The sequence below is a fragment of the Pagrus pagrus genome (genome assembly GCF_965226575.1).
Source record: "Pagrus pagrus genome assembly, chromosome: 17".
NCBI classification, from domain to species: Eukaryota; Metazoa; Chordata; class Actinopteri; order Spariformes; family Sparidae; genus Pagrus; species Pagrus pagrus.
The window spans coordinates 11,456,342-11,472,058 of NC_140201.1; the positions used below are offsets into that span (position 1 = coordinate 11,456,342).

Genomic DNA, 15,717 nt, shown 5'->3' on the forward strand with positions numbered 1-15,717 from the left:
AACTTGAGCTGAAACTGACAATTTTAATAAGTGATTAATTGTTTTAAGTAATTTCTTAAGCAAAAACATTTTTTGGTTTCAGATCCTAGAATGTGATAATCTTTGTTCTTCCTTCTCTTTGTTTTATATCAATGTAAATTAAACATATTTCAAGAAAATATATTTGGAGGTGTTAACTTGGGCTCTTTGAAGTCATAAAGGGGATTTTCTTTACTCTTTACTGACATTCTGTAGATGATAACCCATTAATTGAGAATGTAAATGACAGATAAATTGTCAATGAAAGTCGGCTTCTTTCAGCCTAATTTCTATTCACTACCACTCAGTTTTGTTTTCCATCTGCCATCCTCATGATGAAGGATCATGTATTTGTGTGTACTGTATGTGAAAAAAGGACATGCAAGTGTTTGGTTGCCTGTACTGTATGTAGGAGGCTTCAACATGAAGGGGGTTAGAGTCTCCTGTGTGTGTGTGTGTGTGTGTGTGTGTGTGTGTGTGTGTGTGTGTGTGTGTGTGTGTGTGTGTGTGTGTGTGTGTGTGTGTGTGTGTGTGTGTGTGTGTGTGTGTGTGTGTGTGTGTGTGTGTGTGTGGGAGGAAGGCAGTATGTGTGAGATGATATGTGTGTCAAATCAGTGGGCTGTGTTTGAACACAAGTGTGCATCCTTATGTAGAGTGTTGCCCACATGGCTTTTTGTGTAGGTGTAAGTGTGTATTTTTGTGTACATTTGTGCATGTGTGTGCGTGCATGTGTGTGTGTGTTGTCAACGTAGGCATGAAGTAGCAAATCCCCCAGCGGCGTTTTGTTTCTAGGTTATATCATCTATATTTTAGTATGTTTTAATATATTGATCTTGTTTCATAATTGATGAAAATTTGCTTAACACGAAGCACACACACAAACAAACACACAGGGCACTGCACCTTTACCTTCTGTTACATTCAAGGGCTTGACCATATGAAGAATTGTGTTGTTAACCTGTTTCAACATAGTTAATTATACATACATCCATTAGTATGGTCCAGTACAACTCAAATCTAACTGAGCATAGAGCGGAGCTACTAAGAATTTGTTTTCACCGGCCAATCAGAATTGATTATTCATTTTTAGCCTTGTTAACTTGTTCCCTAGTGATTTCCCTCATAAAAAGTCAACGAAGAATTAAATATTTAACGTCACATTTGATTTCCTTCTTACTCAAAAATCATGTTTTCATAGGGACGGCAAGTATAAATGCATGCTTTGACCCACAACTGGTCCTGTAATTTAATTGGTCATTGATGTCAGATGTATTTTGATTTATTTAAAAACCTGGTATCGTTTAAAAACACATTTAAAGCTCAAGCCATTTAACCGGTTCACTCGTCCTAAATCTGCTGTGATGAATTATACATCGTATCTGGTCCGAGTGTGATACATTAACATGCGTGCCGCTCCAGTAAGCCAGTTAGCTTCATCACAGCACCTGAACTATACACACTTGAGTGAATGTGTGTGTCACAGTGTGTGCGCTTTTGCAGATAAATGTCTATGAGCAGTCATGCGTTTATGTGACCTTATTATGTTGCACGCGTGTACGACTTATCTGGAGTATGCATCATCCGTGTGGTGGTGTGTGGCTGAGTAACTGTGGATGTTTATCTGATTGTGAATAATGAGCAAGTGCGTTTTGTGTTTCTGTTCGAACACATACAGCTCACAATGGCAGTGTTTTGTATGTTTTTCACTCTAAATTGAGTGTTGAAACCGCCAACTTGTCCTCTATTGAATACAATTTGTCTCTGCTTTGATGTGAAACAAATTATGTATCATTTTCAAAGTCAAACCTGCGCTAAAAACCTTTCCCTGCTAAATATGTTTTCAAGGACAAACACATTGCAAGTGTGTGATTGTATGCATTATGGTAGTGTGGCTGGCAGGTGTGATTGGTGCCTCAGGGGTTATGTTGTTGCATCGTAAGGCCGCACGCTCCAGTAACACCCCATTGTCCAGAGGGACACACACACACACACACACACACACACACACACACACACACACACACACACACACACACACACACATGCGCCTGCTCAGCTTGAAGTTTAACCATTAGACACAGAGCAGTGATGCAGAACAGCTGACTGCTCTCATCAGGTTAATTCATTTGATTCTTAGGTGTTTTATTTTTTATGGGTAAAAGAACATCTGCCTCTCCTCCTCCGCAGCCAGTCTGATCTGTGACTGTTGTGTTGAGCTGCTGCACACAGTTTTGTTAAATTTCTCTAACTTTTACTTCCATCTACGTACACAACAGCTGTTGTTTGTAGTCATCTGCTGCTTCAGTCTTTCTATTTACATGTACATATAATTTTAGAGAAACAAAATGTCTAAGGTCTGGACATACAAAAACAATAACTTTTAATGGAAGCTAAACATGAAAATAATTGATTAAAAACATCTGGTTGTAATGTTAAACACAATATTTTGCTCTGATAATAACAGTCATTTGATTTTGATGATGGGAATTTGCTCTTCAACAGAGCAGGAAACTTATTCTTCTTTTGTTCTGAATATCATTACGTCAAATGCAAAACAAAAATGAACTTTAAACTCAGTTTAAGAGGGTTTTGTCTTTAATTTGTTTTCAACACTTACCCTGGCAAAGAAAGCTGCCTTACTCTTTGACTTTCCTCAAAAAAGGTGAATCTGAGATCAGTAGTTTAGACATCATTGCCTGGCAGACTCTGTCTTGATTGTTCTGTCTAATTACTGTTAGCAGAGAAACTGTGGTTAGCACGCAATTATGCACACACAGCTTGCAGACGTGGAGACTGTCCACATTGTGTGTGTGTTGATATATCTGTCTGTAAAGGTGTGTTTTCTGTTTGTGTTTTGGTACCGACATACTTAGCTTAACTAACGCAGGCTCTCGACAGAAGTGTGAAGGGGAGCAGCAACATGTGAACAAAATCAGGTTGTGTTGACTTTAAATCATTTTTTCAGCTAACAGAGCTGTAACTCAGAGAGCAAGTGCTTGTGTTTTTGGCATAAGACTGCATGAACTCTTCTATTTATTTTGCTTTCACTCCTCCACATAGCTTGTATGTTTCACAATCTCTCAGTAGGAAAATGGTTGGCTTTGAGCAACCAAGACGAAATTTGACAACATTTACTTGACAACAGTAGATATGAGTCCCTGCTCCTCTCCTCTCCTATCCCGTGTGTCTGATTTTTGCGGACAGCTTGAGGAGCAGGTGTTTTGGGCCGCCTGCCAGTCTGCATGCAAGTGTGTGCTCATGTGTCCCAGACCCCTCTTTGATATATGTGCAATGGAGGCTGTTAAAAAGACTGGTATGTAATTAGCACCACGCTAGCTCTCCTCTAAAGAGAAAAAAAAATCACATAGTGAGCTATTAACACTTTTCAACATGGCATTGCTAACAATGTAACTCAATAAATTGCACAACATGAATCAGGAAAAGTTCCCTATATGAAAGAGCTGAGAGCTCTATGAAAAGTGTTTTAACTAATTATTTGTCTAAAGACAGCGATTTGTTTTTTTTCCAGCTCTTTAGGTGCTGTCTAATCATGTTTCTCAGACATGAAAAGGCCACAGTCTCCTCTGGTTTTCAGTCTAGACTGTAACAACGCCAGTGTGGCTGCTGATGCCCCACTACATAGCACTTAACTTAGACTGAACTCTCACAAAGGAGACAGTGAAAGACAAAATGTCTCTTCAGGGTGAGCATCCGCAGGACAGATGGTGTGTGTGTAGGGTTCAAATCTGTCTGCTGTAAATGTCTGTATCAACACTTTGAGACTGAAGCAGCAGGATATGGTTTAGTCGATTATTATAATTGTTGTTTGTGGCTTAATCATCGACTGGATAATCTGTGGCAACATGAGATGAGAGGAAACTGTTGTGCCTAAATATATCGTATTTAATCATTGCACCATTTGACATAATGACTCGAGCTTGTCATAAAAACTTTTCTGCTGGTGGTGCATTTAGGTGGATACATTTAATGTTGAAGTTGACCTAAATATTGACATTTCGTTTACAGAGAGGGAAATTATGAAGTTTACTATAATGATGTCTCATTTTAACCTTGTTACTACCTCACACACACACACATGCACACGCACACACTAACTGTAGGTTCCAGGTTTTGTATTACAAAGGGTTTCAATGATACACACACCATGAGTCACCTTACCGGTATTTCCTCTTGGTTTGTGGGTTTTCTTCTTACCCTTACATCATTTTTGTTGACAACCCCTGCTGTCATTTCACCCCCTGTGTGTGTGTGCATCAGGGTGTTTAAAGCACTCAGGCACTTGTCCTCCTGACCTTCCTCCAGCACACAGTCATATCACTGCTCTAACCGGGTGTCAAGTTTTCGTAAAGCTTCTCCTGGGCTTCCTGTGGGGCTTTGGGAGCTGCAGTATCGATGCAGTTTAGTGTACTTAGCCACTCGATTATAGAGTAAGACTGTCACTTTTAGCCACCCTCGAAACAATGGATTTTATATAGTTGTGTTCCAAAACTAGAAGCATGTCAACTCTGCAGTCTTTAAGAGTACTGCCACATGTCATGTTGCAGTTTACCCACCAAACAAAGACAAGAAGGTTGACTGACGTGACTATAAACCTGTTCCTCTGCATTTCCTAGTCAGCTCTTTTAACCAGTAAATATTTAACATGTCTGCGGTGGGTGCTTAATGATCTAACAATGGGATATTGATTCGAAAAAAATCAATCAATGTCCTGTTGAAAAGTCGACAGGATATTGATTGAAGCTATTAGGTTTGACAAATATTGGGCAGCAGGCACACCAATTCACCCTCATTAACTGAGCTGTGAACACCTGCCGTGGGACTGTTTTCATCAGACAAACCAGCTAACTCTGTCTTTTCTATGTTTGTCTTTCAGATATTTCCAGGATTGCCTACTACACAGGTGAGTGAGCTGAACCCTCTGCAGCACTGATGATCATTCAGCTGCTTCACTCACTCATACACAGTTTGTAGCAGCTAGGGTCACAGTAAAGGGGTCCCTAATAGGGAATAGATGAGGAGTATAAGTGTGTGAACCTCCATTCATGACATTGGGGATTCTTTGATAAAACGCTCTTATCTCATGAAACACTATCTTTTTCTGATTCTGGAGCTTTCAGCCACATTGTCATCAGTATTTGACGACCTGAGAATGAGACTCGCATATCAACTATCGCTGTCCGGATTGCTCTAAAAGCTTTCCTACATAGTGTTCCACCTTATTGCACAGGCACTGGCTTGCCCTGCCTTTCTGTTTCTCTCCCTGTACGTGGCTGCTCTGTTGACTGTCTTCAGCAGCAGTATGTTTTATGAAGTCGCCCAAAAGCGCACCTCACGTTTTCGATTTTCCACCCCGGATTATGATTTCACAACAGCAGTTTAGCTGCATGTAGATGAAGCTCGTCTGTAATCATGTAGTCTATCCAAACTATTAAAACCCATGTGGTACTGAAAGACTTTGTAAACAACCAAATTGTTTTTCTCAGGAACTCAAAGTGCTAATAATCTGTGTTGGCGCCAATGAGAAGATAGACTAATTGCACATATTTATGTGAGTCACACTTGTGTTTGTGTGAGACAATTAAACGGGAGAGAAAACATACAGAGTGGGGTTATTTATTTGTGTGTGAGTGTGTTGGTGTTATTAGTACAGACGGGGTGAGGGAGAGCGTGAACATTGCTCTAGTTGGAGTGTGTGACTAATTGTAATCTTCACACTGTAGACACCAGAAACACAATGTGTTCCTTGGAGACTAAGCTTAACTTCCAGCAACCTGAGGGTGTTTTTGTTTCCTTTGAATCACTGGAAAGAATAAGCAGCCGAGCATATTTATATATCATGGCATCGTGCCCTGAAATAAAGCCTTGCTGGCCAGTTATATCAGATGAATTAAGTTGCTAGTGTCCAGCAATTTCCATCCATCCTTTGACCTAAAACAAGATGCTGTAGTTAGAAAACTATTAATAATGTCGCCAAATACATTAACAACATATCCACAACTTAACACCTATCATTTTTAAAAGCTATTATTTTATGTTCATCCCAATTTCCCAGAGCTTAAAGGGACATCTTCAGATTGCTTCTTTTGTCCAACCAACAGTCCAAAACCCAAAGACTCTTCATTTACTGTCATAAATGACAAAGACAAGCGGCAAATCCTTTCCTTTTAAGCAGCTTTAACCAGGAAATTTGTTTAACATTCTTGCTCGAAAAATAACTGTAACGATTAAATGATTACCAAAATTGTTGGCAATTTTCTCTTGATTACCTAACTTAGCGTTTTTCAAACCTGATCCTGGGGGCCCCCCGTCCTGCATGCTTTAGATGTTTCTCTGCCCAAACACACCTGATTCAAATGCATTGGTAGTTATCAGGCTTCAGCAGAGTTTGATGATGAGCTGATAATTTAAATCAGTGGTGTTGGAGCAGGGAAACATCTAGAACATGCAGGACATGACCAGGACTGATAAACACAGACCTAATCGATTAATCCGATTATCACTGTAGCTCTAGTGAATGGGCTGTGACTACAAATGACACTGGTATTCAGCTTTACCGTTGGACTGTTTGCCTTTATGAGGTAAAATATGTTTCTAATTAAAATAGTCTTTGAATTTAAACCTCAAGGCATGGATGTGAACATACTGATTGTTCGCTGATCAAACATAAGCAAGGTTACATCAAAATAGCTAGTACAGTTCTGAGCTTTACCTGCATCTTTGAATTTTGCATTTAGCAGATAGTGGGTGTTGTTTCCCTCCCCTGCTAAAGTAATTATGTGTTCACAAACACACACACACACACACACACATGCAAACACAAACAGCGAGAGAGAGGGAGAGACTTTGGCACAGTCCCAAAAGAGCGCTTCCCATTCATGGCAACATCCGGCCCTCTGACAAAAGGCTTTCAGTATTACACACACACACACACACACACACGCACACGCACACACACCCTCCTCAAACCCCTGCTCCCACCAGATTTTCATAACAATGGGCAATGCCTGAATTAGAGCACAAATTATAGGAAGCCCACATGTGCACACACGCACACACATACAGACGCACACATGGTGCCATTAAGATTTCAAGTATCTGTGACTTTACTGTGGGTGCATTTGTGTTTGTGTTCAGTGGTCTGTTCAGTTCTTCAGTCGAGGTTGTGTTCAGCCATATAAATGTCCGTTTGATTAATGGAGGCTGGCATCTGGTCAGCAGTGACACTCGCAGAGATAGGTGCCACTCGCTGGCAGGATATCGTAGGCAGGTTACCTTGGAGATGTGCCTCCAGGGCAGAACCCTTGCTGCACTCAGCACTCTGAAAGATCGAGAGTGTTTGACCCTCAAAGTACAGGCTGAGTGACTTTGAATGTTCATGATGAAGTGAGATTGATTGAGACCTTGAGGTTTGGAAGTGGATTGGTTGGCACGCTACGAACAGCTGCTAGTTTACATGCTGGGCACGGTCTGGGCAACGTCTGCGTCAGCAAAAATGCTCTTCTCATTGTGTTCGGGTTTGGGAGATGGTTAAAATTTGATTTGTTTTGTTTATATTTGATGAAAACATGTGCTTGTTCTACTAGCTTCCCTGTCTGGGTTGACTAAGTTGGCCATTTTTGGGCAGCCAGAAAGAGTTAAGGGGATGGTGGCATTTAATCTTATTGAAATAGTGGACAGTATTGAAATTTTTTATTATTATTTTAATTCTTTTCATTATTGATTAAGCTGATCTGAATGTAATCTCCCCCTGGAGCTGTTCGGTTTCGGGATCCTACTCGTTCGGAATTGTTGAAGAAGTCTCAAGAGGGTAATGAGTTAAAAAGCCTGAATATCTCATGGCAATTGAGTCAACAACAGGAAAAACATGCCTACTCATTTTAACCATTCAGTCCTTAATCAAGGCAAGTACCTTTTAAGCATGCTCTTGCTGTTGTTAGGATTCAGTAGCCATGAGATATTAAAGGCTTTCCAACTCCTTGCCCACTTTTTGTGTCCAACCAACAGTCCAAAACCAAAGACTCTTCATTTACTATCAGAAATAACAAAGGAAAGCAGGAAATCCTTATATTTAAGAACTTTTAACTAGCAAATGTTTGACTTTTTTTCTTGAAAAATTACTGAAACGATCAAACGATTATCAAAACAGTTGGCAATTAATTTTCTTTGAATTGACAAATGGACTTATGACTAATCGTCGCAGCTCTATACAGTTGGAAATGATAGGTACTAAAATGGTTTTGTGCTTCTGATCAGTAATTAGAAACACAAAACAGTGATTGAAATACCTTGTTGTTTTTTGTAGTTTCTTTGAGTGGTTGAATTAAGGCTTTTCTCTGCTTTTCACCTTCTTTCCGTTCCATTTGGTAGCATTATTTGGTACAACTTAATGGCTGCTCTGAGGTCAGCTTCATAAACAGAAGTGGGAGGGTTTTTTTTCCTTCATTGAACACAAGAGACTAGCCAGATTAGCATATTAATAGTTTGTAGCTCCTCCTGCTTCTCCAGCAGCCCTCTCTCACTCTCTTGATCTCTCTCATTCCCCACTCAACTTTCTTTCAGTTTGTGCTGCTCTGTCCTCTTTTTCCTCTCATTCATCCCGAAACAATCGCTGCACTTCTCTCTCTGTTTCTCTCTCTCTCTCTCTCTCTCTGTCTCTGTTTCCTTTGTTTTTCTGGCTCACTCTTTTCTCTCACTTTCTTTATTCTCCAAGAGAAGAAGATAACTTTCTGTTTGTGTAGCACTGAACACAGTAATTGTCTCTCCTTCTCTGTGACCGCTAACTGACTGAACCTCCACTGGATCAGCACTGTAAAAGTTGGATTTTGGCTGTGAACTTTTGCCTTCACTGGGACTCCTGAGTGAAATCCTCTCCTGAGCGACGGTCGCTTGACTCTTCCACGGCAACTGTGTAACTATGGAGTGCAGGCATGGGGCAGAAATTGGGCAAAAAACAGTGTGTTGTCAGCAGAGAGAGGTTGCTGAGAAGTGAAAAGAAGTTGAAACTAACTTTGCTTCTCTGGGGATCGCTTCGTGACTTGTGGATAACAGAGAAGATTTCGAAGAAAAGACTTAACGAAGAAGAAAACTCAGAAGGATGGGACTTTTTTGCATTTTCCCTGCTGATGTGTTTTCTTTAGCGTCTTCACACTGTAAACAAAGGATCAACAGACCAGAAAATTGGCCTTTTTGAGGATTACTGCTGTCACCCTTCTGGAAGTAACTGTTGGCTAACGAAGCTGTTGACAAAAGTTGGAGACAAAGATTTCTGCCTCAGAGACTGAGTGTGTTGTGTGTGCCTTAGCGTCCTTGCACCAGTGTCAGGACCTTGTTGTTTGTGTGTGTTTGTGACTTCTGCAAACGAGTACTACAGTGTGTGTGTGATGCGTGGTTGCGAGACGGCTAGCTGTCTATCTGTCCTCGGCGAAGGCAGACACAGGGAGGGACAGACATGTGTTTCCATGGCGATGAGCGGCTGTAGCCCCTTCCCCATGTGTTGGGACAGAGGTATGAATGAAATCACTTTTGCACACACACACCGAAACAAGTAGCATGAAGCCCCTCCACAGTGTGACATCTGACTCCATGGGAACTGACTTGGTGTGCAGCCAAAGCTACCGTTGCTCTCCAGAAATGTGTGTGTGTGTGGTGTGTGTTTGATCGAGAAAGAGAGGCATGTTAATTGTAGAGTGATTTGTCGATATAAGAGTCATTACTGTTTGAAACTGGCAAAGTAACATGGGAGTAAGTTTTTATCTTACTATGATATATCCCTCAACAGCTTTAGTCTCTCCTCTGAGTTAAGTGTATGTGAGTGAGTGTGTGTGTGTGTGTGTGTGTGTGTGAGTGAGTGTGTGTGTGTGTGTGTGTGTGTGTGTGTGTGTGCGCATCCGCTCTCTCTGTCTCTCTCTCAGGTGTAATTACCTGCTAGAACATATCAAATTCCCCTTTTAATGGAAGAGAAGGCAGGAAAAGAGAGAGTGAAAGAGATCCCAGTATATTTTTTCCACATACTATCGTGATTACAACAGCACACACACACACATAAAAAACACATCTTCCACGCAGACATAAAGGAGGTAGCTTTTGTCAGGCATTCCCCGATCAAGTTGCCATGAAATTCCAGGAAGTGTGTCAATGTCGTGACTTCTTACTCAGGAAGAACGTCAGCCCGAGGTGCATTGTCTTCTTTGTGTTAAAGACACACAGGTGCTTACACAGTGAGCCGTGATCCGGACTGCACCTAATTCACTCTCTGGTGTCTCATTGTTGACTGTTTTCCATCTTGTTTTTGATTGTGCCCAAGAGCGTCATATCACAGACTGTACAAGGTTAATTCCAAGTAAGATGAAAGCAGGATCCAAGTTCACAACATCACACGTGCATCAGTCTGGTATAGATGGAGAAATCATGTGGCGTCGGTCCATTATTACATTTTACAGACTAGAAGTGAAACAATAAGACAATTTAATCAATAATTAGTAACTTTTATTACAACAAATTACTTGTTTACCCATTTTTTTTTTAGCAGAAATGATGAACAGTTGATGCCTTTCTTTGTCTGAAATGATAGGGAATTGAATATTTTTGGGCAGTAAAAGTAAAAGTAAAAAAAGTAAAAATCGGCAAATACATCCGTAATAGGAATGAAAAGTTTGTCACTACCCTCTGAAGATGTTGTCTCACCTTCTCAAAATCTGATGGTGGTCATCTTTTCATTTGTTGTACATTAAATTGACTATAATTGCCAGGTTTCAAAATAGGGATCAAATCAAAAAGATGTTCTCTCTTCTCTTTATTCTTTCTCATTTCACTGATGTCTAATTTGCCCTCTTATCTCATTCCCAGAATATGACAGACACCTAGCAGCAGCAGTGTCAGCAGGGAAAAACATGGCGACGGCCTACCTGGACCCCAACCTGAACCATGCCCTCCTGGGAGGCGCCAAGTCACGGCTGAGCGCGGGGGGGTCGGACCGAACCATGGCCGGCTCGGTGGACAGGGTTCTGAAAGTCTTCCATCACTTTGAGACCAACACTGAAAGCAGCTGCTGGTCCTCCAATATCAGATATGGAGATGCAACCGATGTCAGGGTAAGATGAGACACCATGTGCTGAATGTGTTGTGACAAAATAAATAGTTGTCAACTAGGAAAATAAATCATATCCCCATATCCCCACTAAAAACTGAATATTATAACTTTTACAGTAGTAATATTTGGAGTTCATGACACTGCCATTTTTTTTATATGTTCCTATAGTTTACCCCCACCAGTAAATTTAAAGGTGGATGTAAGCTGCTTGTCCTCATCTCAAGGTCCTGGCTGCCTGCTCTGATTTAAAAAAAAAAAAAAAAAATACAAACAAAAAGAAAACCACTCAGCACAGTGAGAATATTAAGCTTGCAAAATACATAACCTCAGGGCACTCTCTCTCTCTCTCTCTGTGTACCAGTGTAGGTTTATTTGGCAGTAAGCTTTTAGATCCACTCCCATGACGCAGAAACTACTTAGCACTGCTCAAACTTTAGTGGTCATACAGGATATGTCACTGCTTATATCCTCTCCTCCTCCTTCCCTCTCCTCCTCGCTCTTCACTCTCCCCTTTAGTATCTAGGTCAGAGCCCCTAGCATTTTACATGGCAACACACATGGTGCTGTGAGCATTATAGTGCGTGTGTGTGTATGACGGCTGTCGGCTTGTTTGGGTGGGAATGTCACGTTAAATTGCTTCAAGTCACCTACACACACATGCGCATGGATAGACTCTTGTCCTCATTGACCTGATGCAAAATGCCAGACATAAACATTGGCAGAATTGGCACATTGAGGTATGGCAGAGTGACTTCTTTAAAGACTGGCAAACTGTTTTTGACTACAGGGCATCTTTGATTTATTTAGCACTCATCACACTTATGTACATATATATATGTGTTGGGCCAGTACAACTAGGACACTACCACTGTAGATTAAGGGAAAATCTATCTGTACTTAAGCCCTATTTTGCCTAACAAATAAAGAAAAAAGTAATATCTGCAGACTTTATACCTTACCCTTCAATAATACTAGTGCAGAGTCTAAAAAAACTGTGCAGGGTACGTGTGTTTTTATAAAAATGTTGACTTTTTGTGTCTAGGGAATCATCCAGAAGATTCTGGACATCCACAAAGTGCGCTGGACGTCTTGTTTTGGTCTGCGTCTCAGCAACAGCCTATCCAGAGACCAGGTGCACTGGCTCCATCCAGATATGGGCGTTTCCCACGTCAGAGAGAAATATGAACAGGCACGACCGAACGAGGAGTGGAGGTGAGAGGAGCAGAGTGTGTTGGTCATCTGCTGCATCTACTGGACAGTGTGTGATGAGTTTTCATTGTGCTTATGTAACATATCAAAGCATGTTTGTATAAATGTCTATTTTCTCAAATTTCTTTCTAACTTAGAACGTAACATTTCAGTAAGATATATATATATATATATATATATGTATGTATGTATGTATGTATGTATATAAACAATAGTTTTCAGCCAATTTTCACGTTGTTGAAGTTGCTTTTTTTTCCCCAGTGACATGTCCGACACAGAGCTGCTGTTTTTCAGTGATTTGATTTGCTAAGGTGGACAGGAAACAGCGTGGGAAGGGTTGTGACCATAAAAGCATTAGTGTGGCCAACGGCAAACAACAGCAGTCCACAAAGTTGTAAACTATAAAGCTTTGTATCAGCCAAGCAGTCCTTCCTCTGCTTGTATTATTTTGTGAAGTAGTTGTACAAATGAGGATTTAAACAATGGATATTTCCTGAACAAGAGGGCAGTCTCCCCTTTTCTCTCAAACTGGTGGACACTGGTGAGCCTGGTGTGTCAAAGTTGAATCAGACTGGAACACGCCTCTTCCTCTTCCTCACAGAAATGATTTGAGAGCGAAATCTTATTTGACTCGAGGTAAAAATGTTATCATTTCAAGTTACCAAGCAGAGTAGTAGAGATATCCAGGACCAAATGTAGTCGACTAACCTTCAGATTCTGTGGCAGGTGTGTGCAGATCCTTTACGTACCACTTTAAAACCAGTTTCCTGACATTATTTGTCCATTTAAATCAGTTGAAGTCACTGTCTCCTCAAACAGCTAGCTTCTGCAGTCGGCCTTATTGTACACCAAAAGTAGCAGGAGTGATTTATTGCAAACAGCGCCATGAAAAACTCCCGTCTGCTGTGTGGCACTGTGAGGCCATGTGTGTGTGCCACTGTGTGGTTGTGTTGGTCTGGCAGTTTGGATGTTAATGCCCTGGTATATTACGTTTACTGTGGCAGTCTAGCTAATGCTATTGTGAGGTGGAGACCTTTTGCACTGAGGACATAAAGAGAGAGAGAACCAGATGTCTGCTTTGTCTGACTAAGTCAACAACTCTCTCTGTCTGTCTCTCCTCCACTCATCTTGCAATCGGTCTTCTCATTTGAGCTCTTGCATATCAATTTTTTTCCTTGAATCCTTCTGTTGCTTTCTCGAGCTGTCTTCACCTCACCAAGCTTAATTTATTCATGACCTTTCCTTTCTTCTCCTCTTGGTGTAATATCCTAAACCAGAGTATTCTGATGTTTTTACTACATAGATGACAACTCAAACATCTCATTTTATTCCAATGTTTCTTTCCAGTAGATATAAAAGCTGCAAGCTGTTGTACAATACGAAGGTCGATACTTGTTTTTGCTATAATTGTATTGTTGCATAACACACTCACTCTCTTACTGCTTTCCTCTTGTCCTCTGCAGGTATGAGTTAAGGATCCGGTATCTTCCAAAGGGCTTTGTGCAGCAGTTTACAGAAGACAAACCTACACTCAACTACTTCTACCACCAGGTACACACATGAATCATGCACAAATACTCAAGAGGGACCCAGACTCAAAAACATATTTTGTATTCTGCCAGCAGCATGCCAGCACCAAGACATATGGCACTGCTAGAAGACTGTGTGTGTGTGTACGTGTTAGTGTGTATGCCTTTTGGTAATGTAGGTCAGAAGTGCTGTGTGTGTATCCGTGTGTGAAATGGATGCCATGCCATTTTTAATTTGAAGAGATAAATGTTTTAATAAGCATATTTTGATGGGGCGGCTGTTGGCACAGAAGGTAGAGCGGGTCTTCCTCTGATCACAGGGTTGGTGGTTTGATTCCCACCTCCAGTCTACATATTGAAGTGTCATAGGGCAAGACACTGAACACCAAGTTGCTCCCGATGGTCAGGGCCAGTAGCTACCATCAGTGAATGAGTGTGTGGGTGAATGAGTGGTTACTTCTGAAGCCTTTTGGATAAGTCATTTACCATTTTGTGCTGTGTACTTGTGTCCTCCAGGTGAAGAATGACTACATGACGGAGAACGGAGATCAGGTGGAACAAGATATAGCTCTCAAACTGGGCTGTCTAGAAATCAGGTAGGAACAACCGTACCAAGACCCTTGACAGAAGATGGTCTCAGCCCAAGTTGACAAGTACTGATTTGGACCAGAGAAAAAGAGTGTAAAGTGTAAAAAATGCCCTTAAAACCTGAATTGTGTTTGGTACATATTTACCAAGTTGTCCCTTTAACGTGCGTGTGTCTGCAGTGAACGGATCTGACCTTGTTCTCTTTCTGGTTTCAATTCTAGGAGGTTCTTCAAAGAGATGAGAGGAAACGCCCTGGACAAGAAATCCAACTATGAACTACTGGAGTAAGTATTTTCTTCATGAATTTTCTTTACTTTCAGTCCAACTCACAACATTTCTGGTACTTCACGTCCTTCCTCTGCCTGGAAATATGTTTTGTAACCCAGAAGAAACAACAGAAAAACAATCCAATATCTCAGTCTTTTGGTGCAGGACTCCAATTGCAGTTCCTAGGAATGTGATTAGGTGGAAAACAATTGAAAGGATTTGAGTAGGAGTTTGGGAGCAAAAGTCTGGGATCGTTTAAAAATCGATACTGTTGTTTAATTTTTTTGCAGTCTGTGTTTAGTCGGTCTCCCGATCACCTGCTCTATGTTTAATACTTCAGTTCATCTTTGTAGATTTATGTGGGATCATCTGATCTGTCTGCGTATATGGATGTCGATGAAGAACATTAACAAACACTGACCATAACGAGGCTTGGCTCTAATGCTGTCTGATTCTAATGAGCCGCCCTTTTCCAGTGAAGTCTTTCTTTCTGTCCGTCTGCCTAACGAGCTCTCCAATTAACCGAGAAGAATGCCCTCTGTCTCTCCACCGTTATCTCTTTGTCTCTCCTCTTCATCCTCTCCGTCCCTTTCCGTCCGTCTGTCTCGCTTCTCTGTGCTCTCAAACTCTATTTTAATCAGAGTTCCTCCTTTCTTTCTTCATCTATCTCTCCCTCGCTGCCTCTCTGTTGGCTGAAAAAAGCAATGAGAGAGGGAGAGGGAAAGTGCTGTCGGGGCTTTGATACATCGAGCTGACAGTTGGTTATCAAGGCTCCTGTTGAGTGTCTGGTGGATCAGCGCCCATTCATATTGTTGTCTGGCACTTTTGGCCATCGACCATTTTGACTTGCTGGTCGAGAAACCAGTTTGTTAAGCTTAAAAAATCAGTTATTTCACTCAGCATTGTCTCTATTTTTGCCTCATTTTTTTTAAATACAATCTGTTGTTGGGTTTAGGAGGACAAACCATTGCTTAGTTCCTCTTATTAACCGAACAT

The 15,717-nt window shown here is 41.1% G+C and overlaps 1 protein-coding gene across 7 annotated transcripts in view; it reads left to right on the plus strand.

The window, feature by feature from the left end:
* Positions 1 to 15,717, plus strand: part of LOC311272931 (focal adhesion kinase 1-like) — a 57,769-nt gene that overhangs the window by 12,031 nt on the left and 30,021 nt on the right. For 5 of the 7 annotated variants that reach the window (XM_084379699.1, XM_084379695.1, XM_084379697.1 and 2 more), the window contains exons 2-7: positions 4,913 to 4,939; positions 10,885 to 11,129; positions 12,171 to 12,340; positions 13,801 to 13,888; positions 14,383 to 14,462; positions 14,676 to 14,738. In XM_084379699.1, the coding sequence (XP_084235825.1) occupies positions 10,929 to 11,129; positions 12,171 to 12,340; positions 13,801 to 13,888; positions 14,383 to 14,462; positions 14,676 to 14,738 (602 nt within the window). In that variant the 5' untranslated portion in view covers positions 4,913 to 4,939; positions 10,885 to 10,928. Of the gene's footprint in view, positions 1 to 4,912; positions 4,940 to 8,651; positions 9,544 to 10,884; positions 11,130 to 12,170; positions 12,341 to 13,800; positions 13,889 to 14,382; positions 14,463 to 14,675; positions 14,739 to 15,717 lie in introns of those variants that run through there. The other 2 variants (XM_084379700.1, XM_084379701.1) reach the window with 2 other exon arrangements.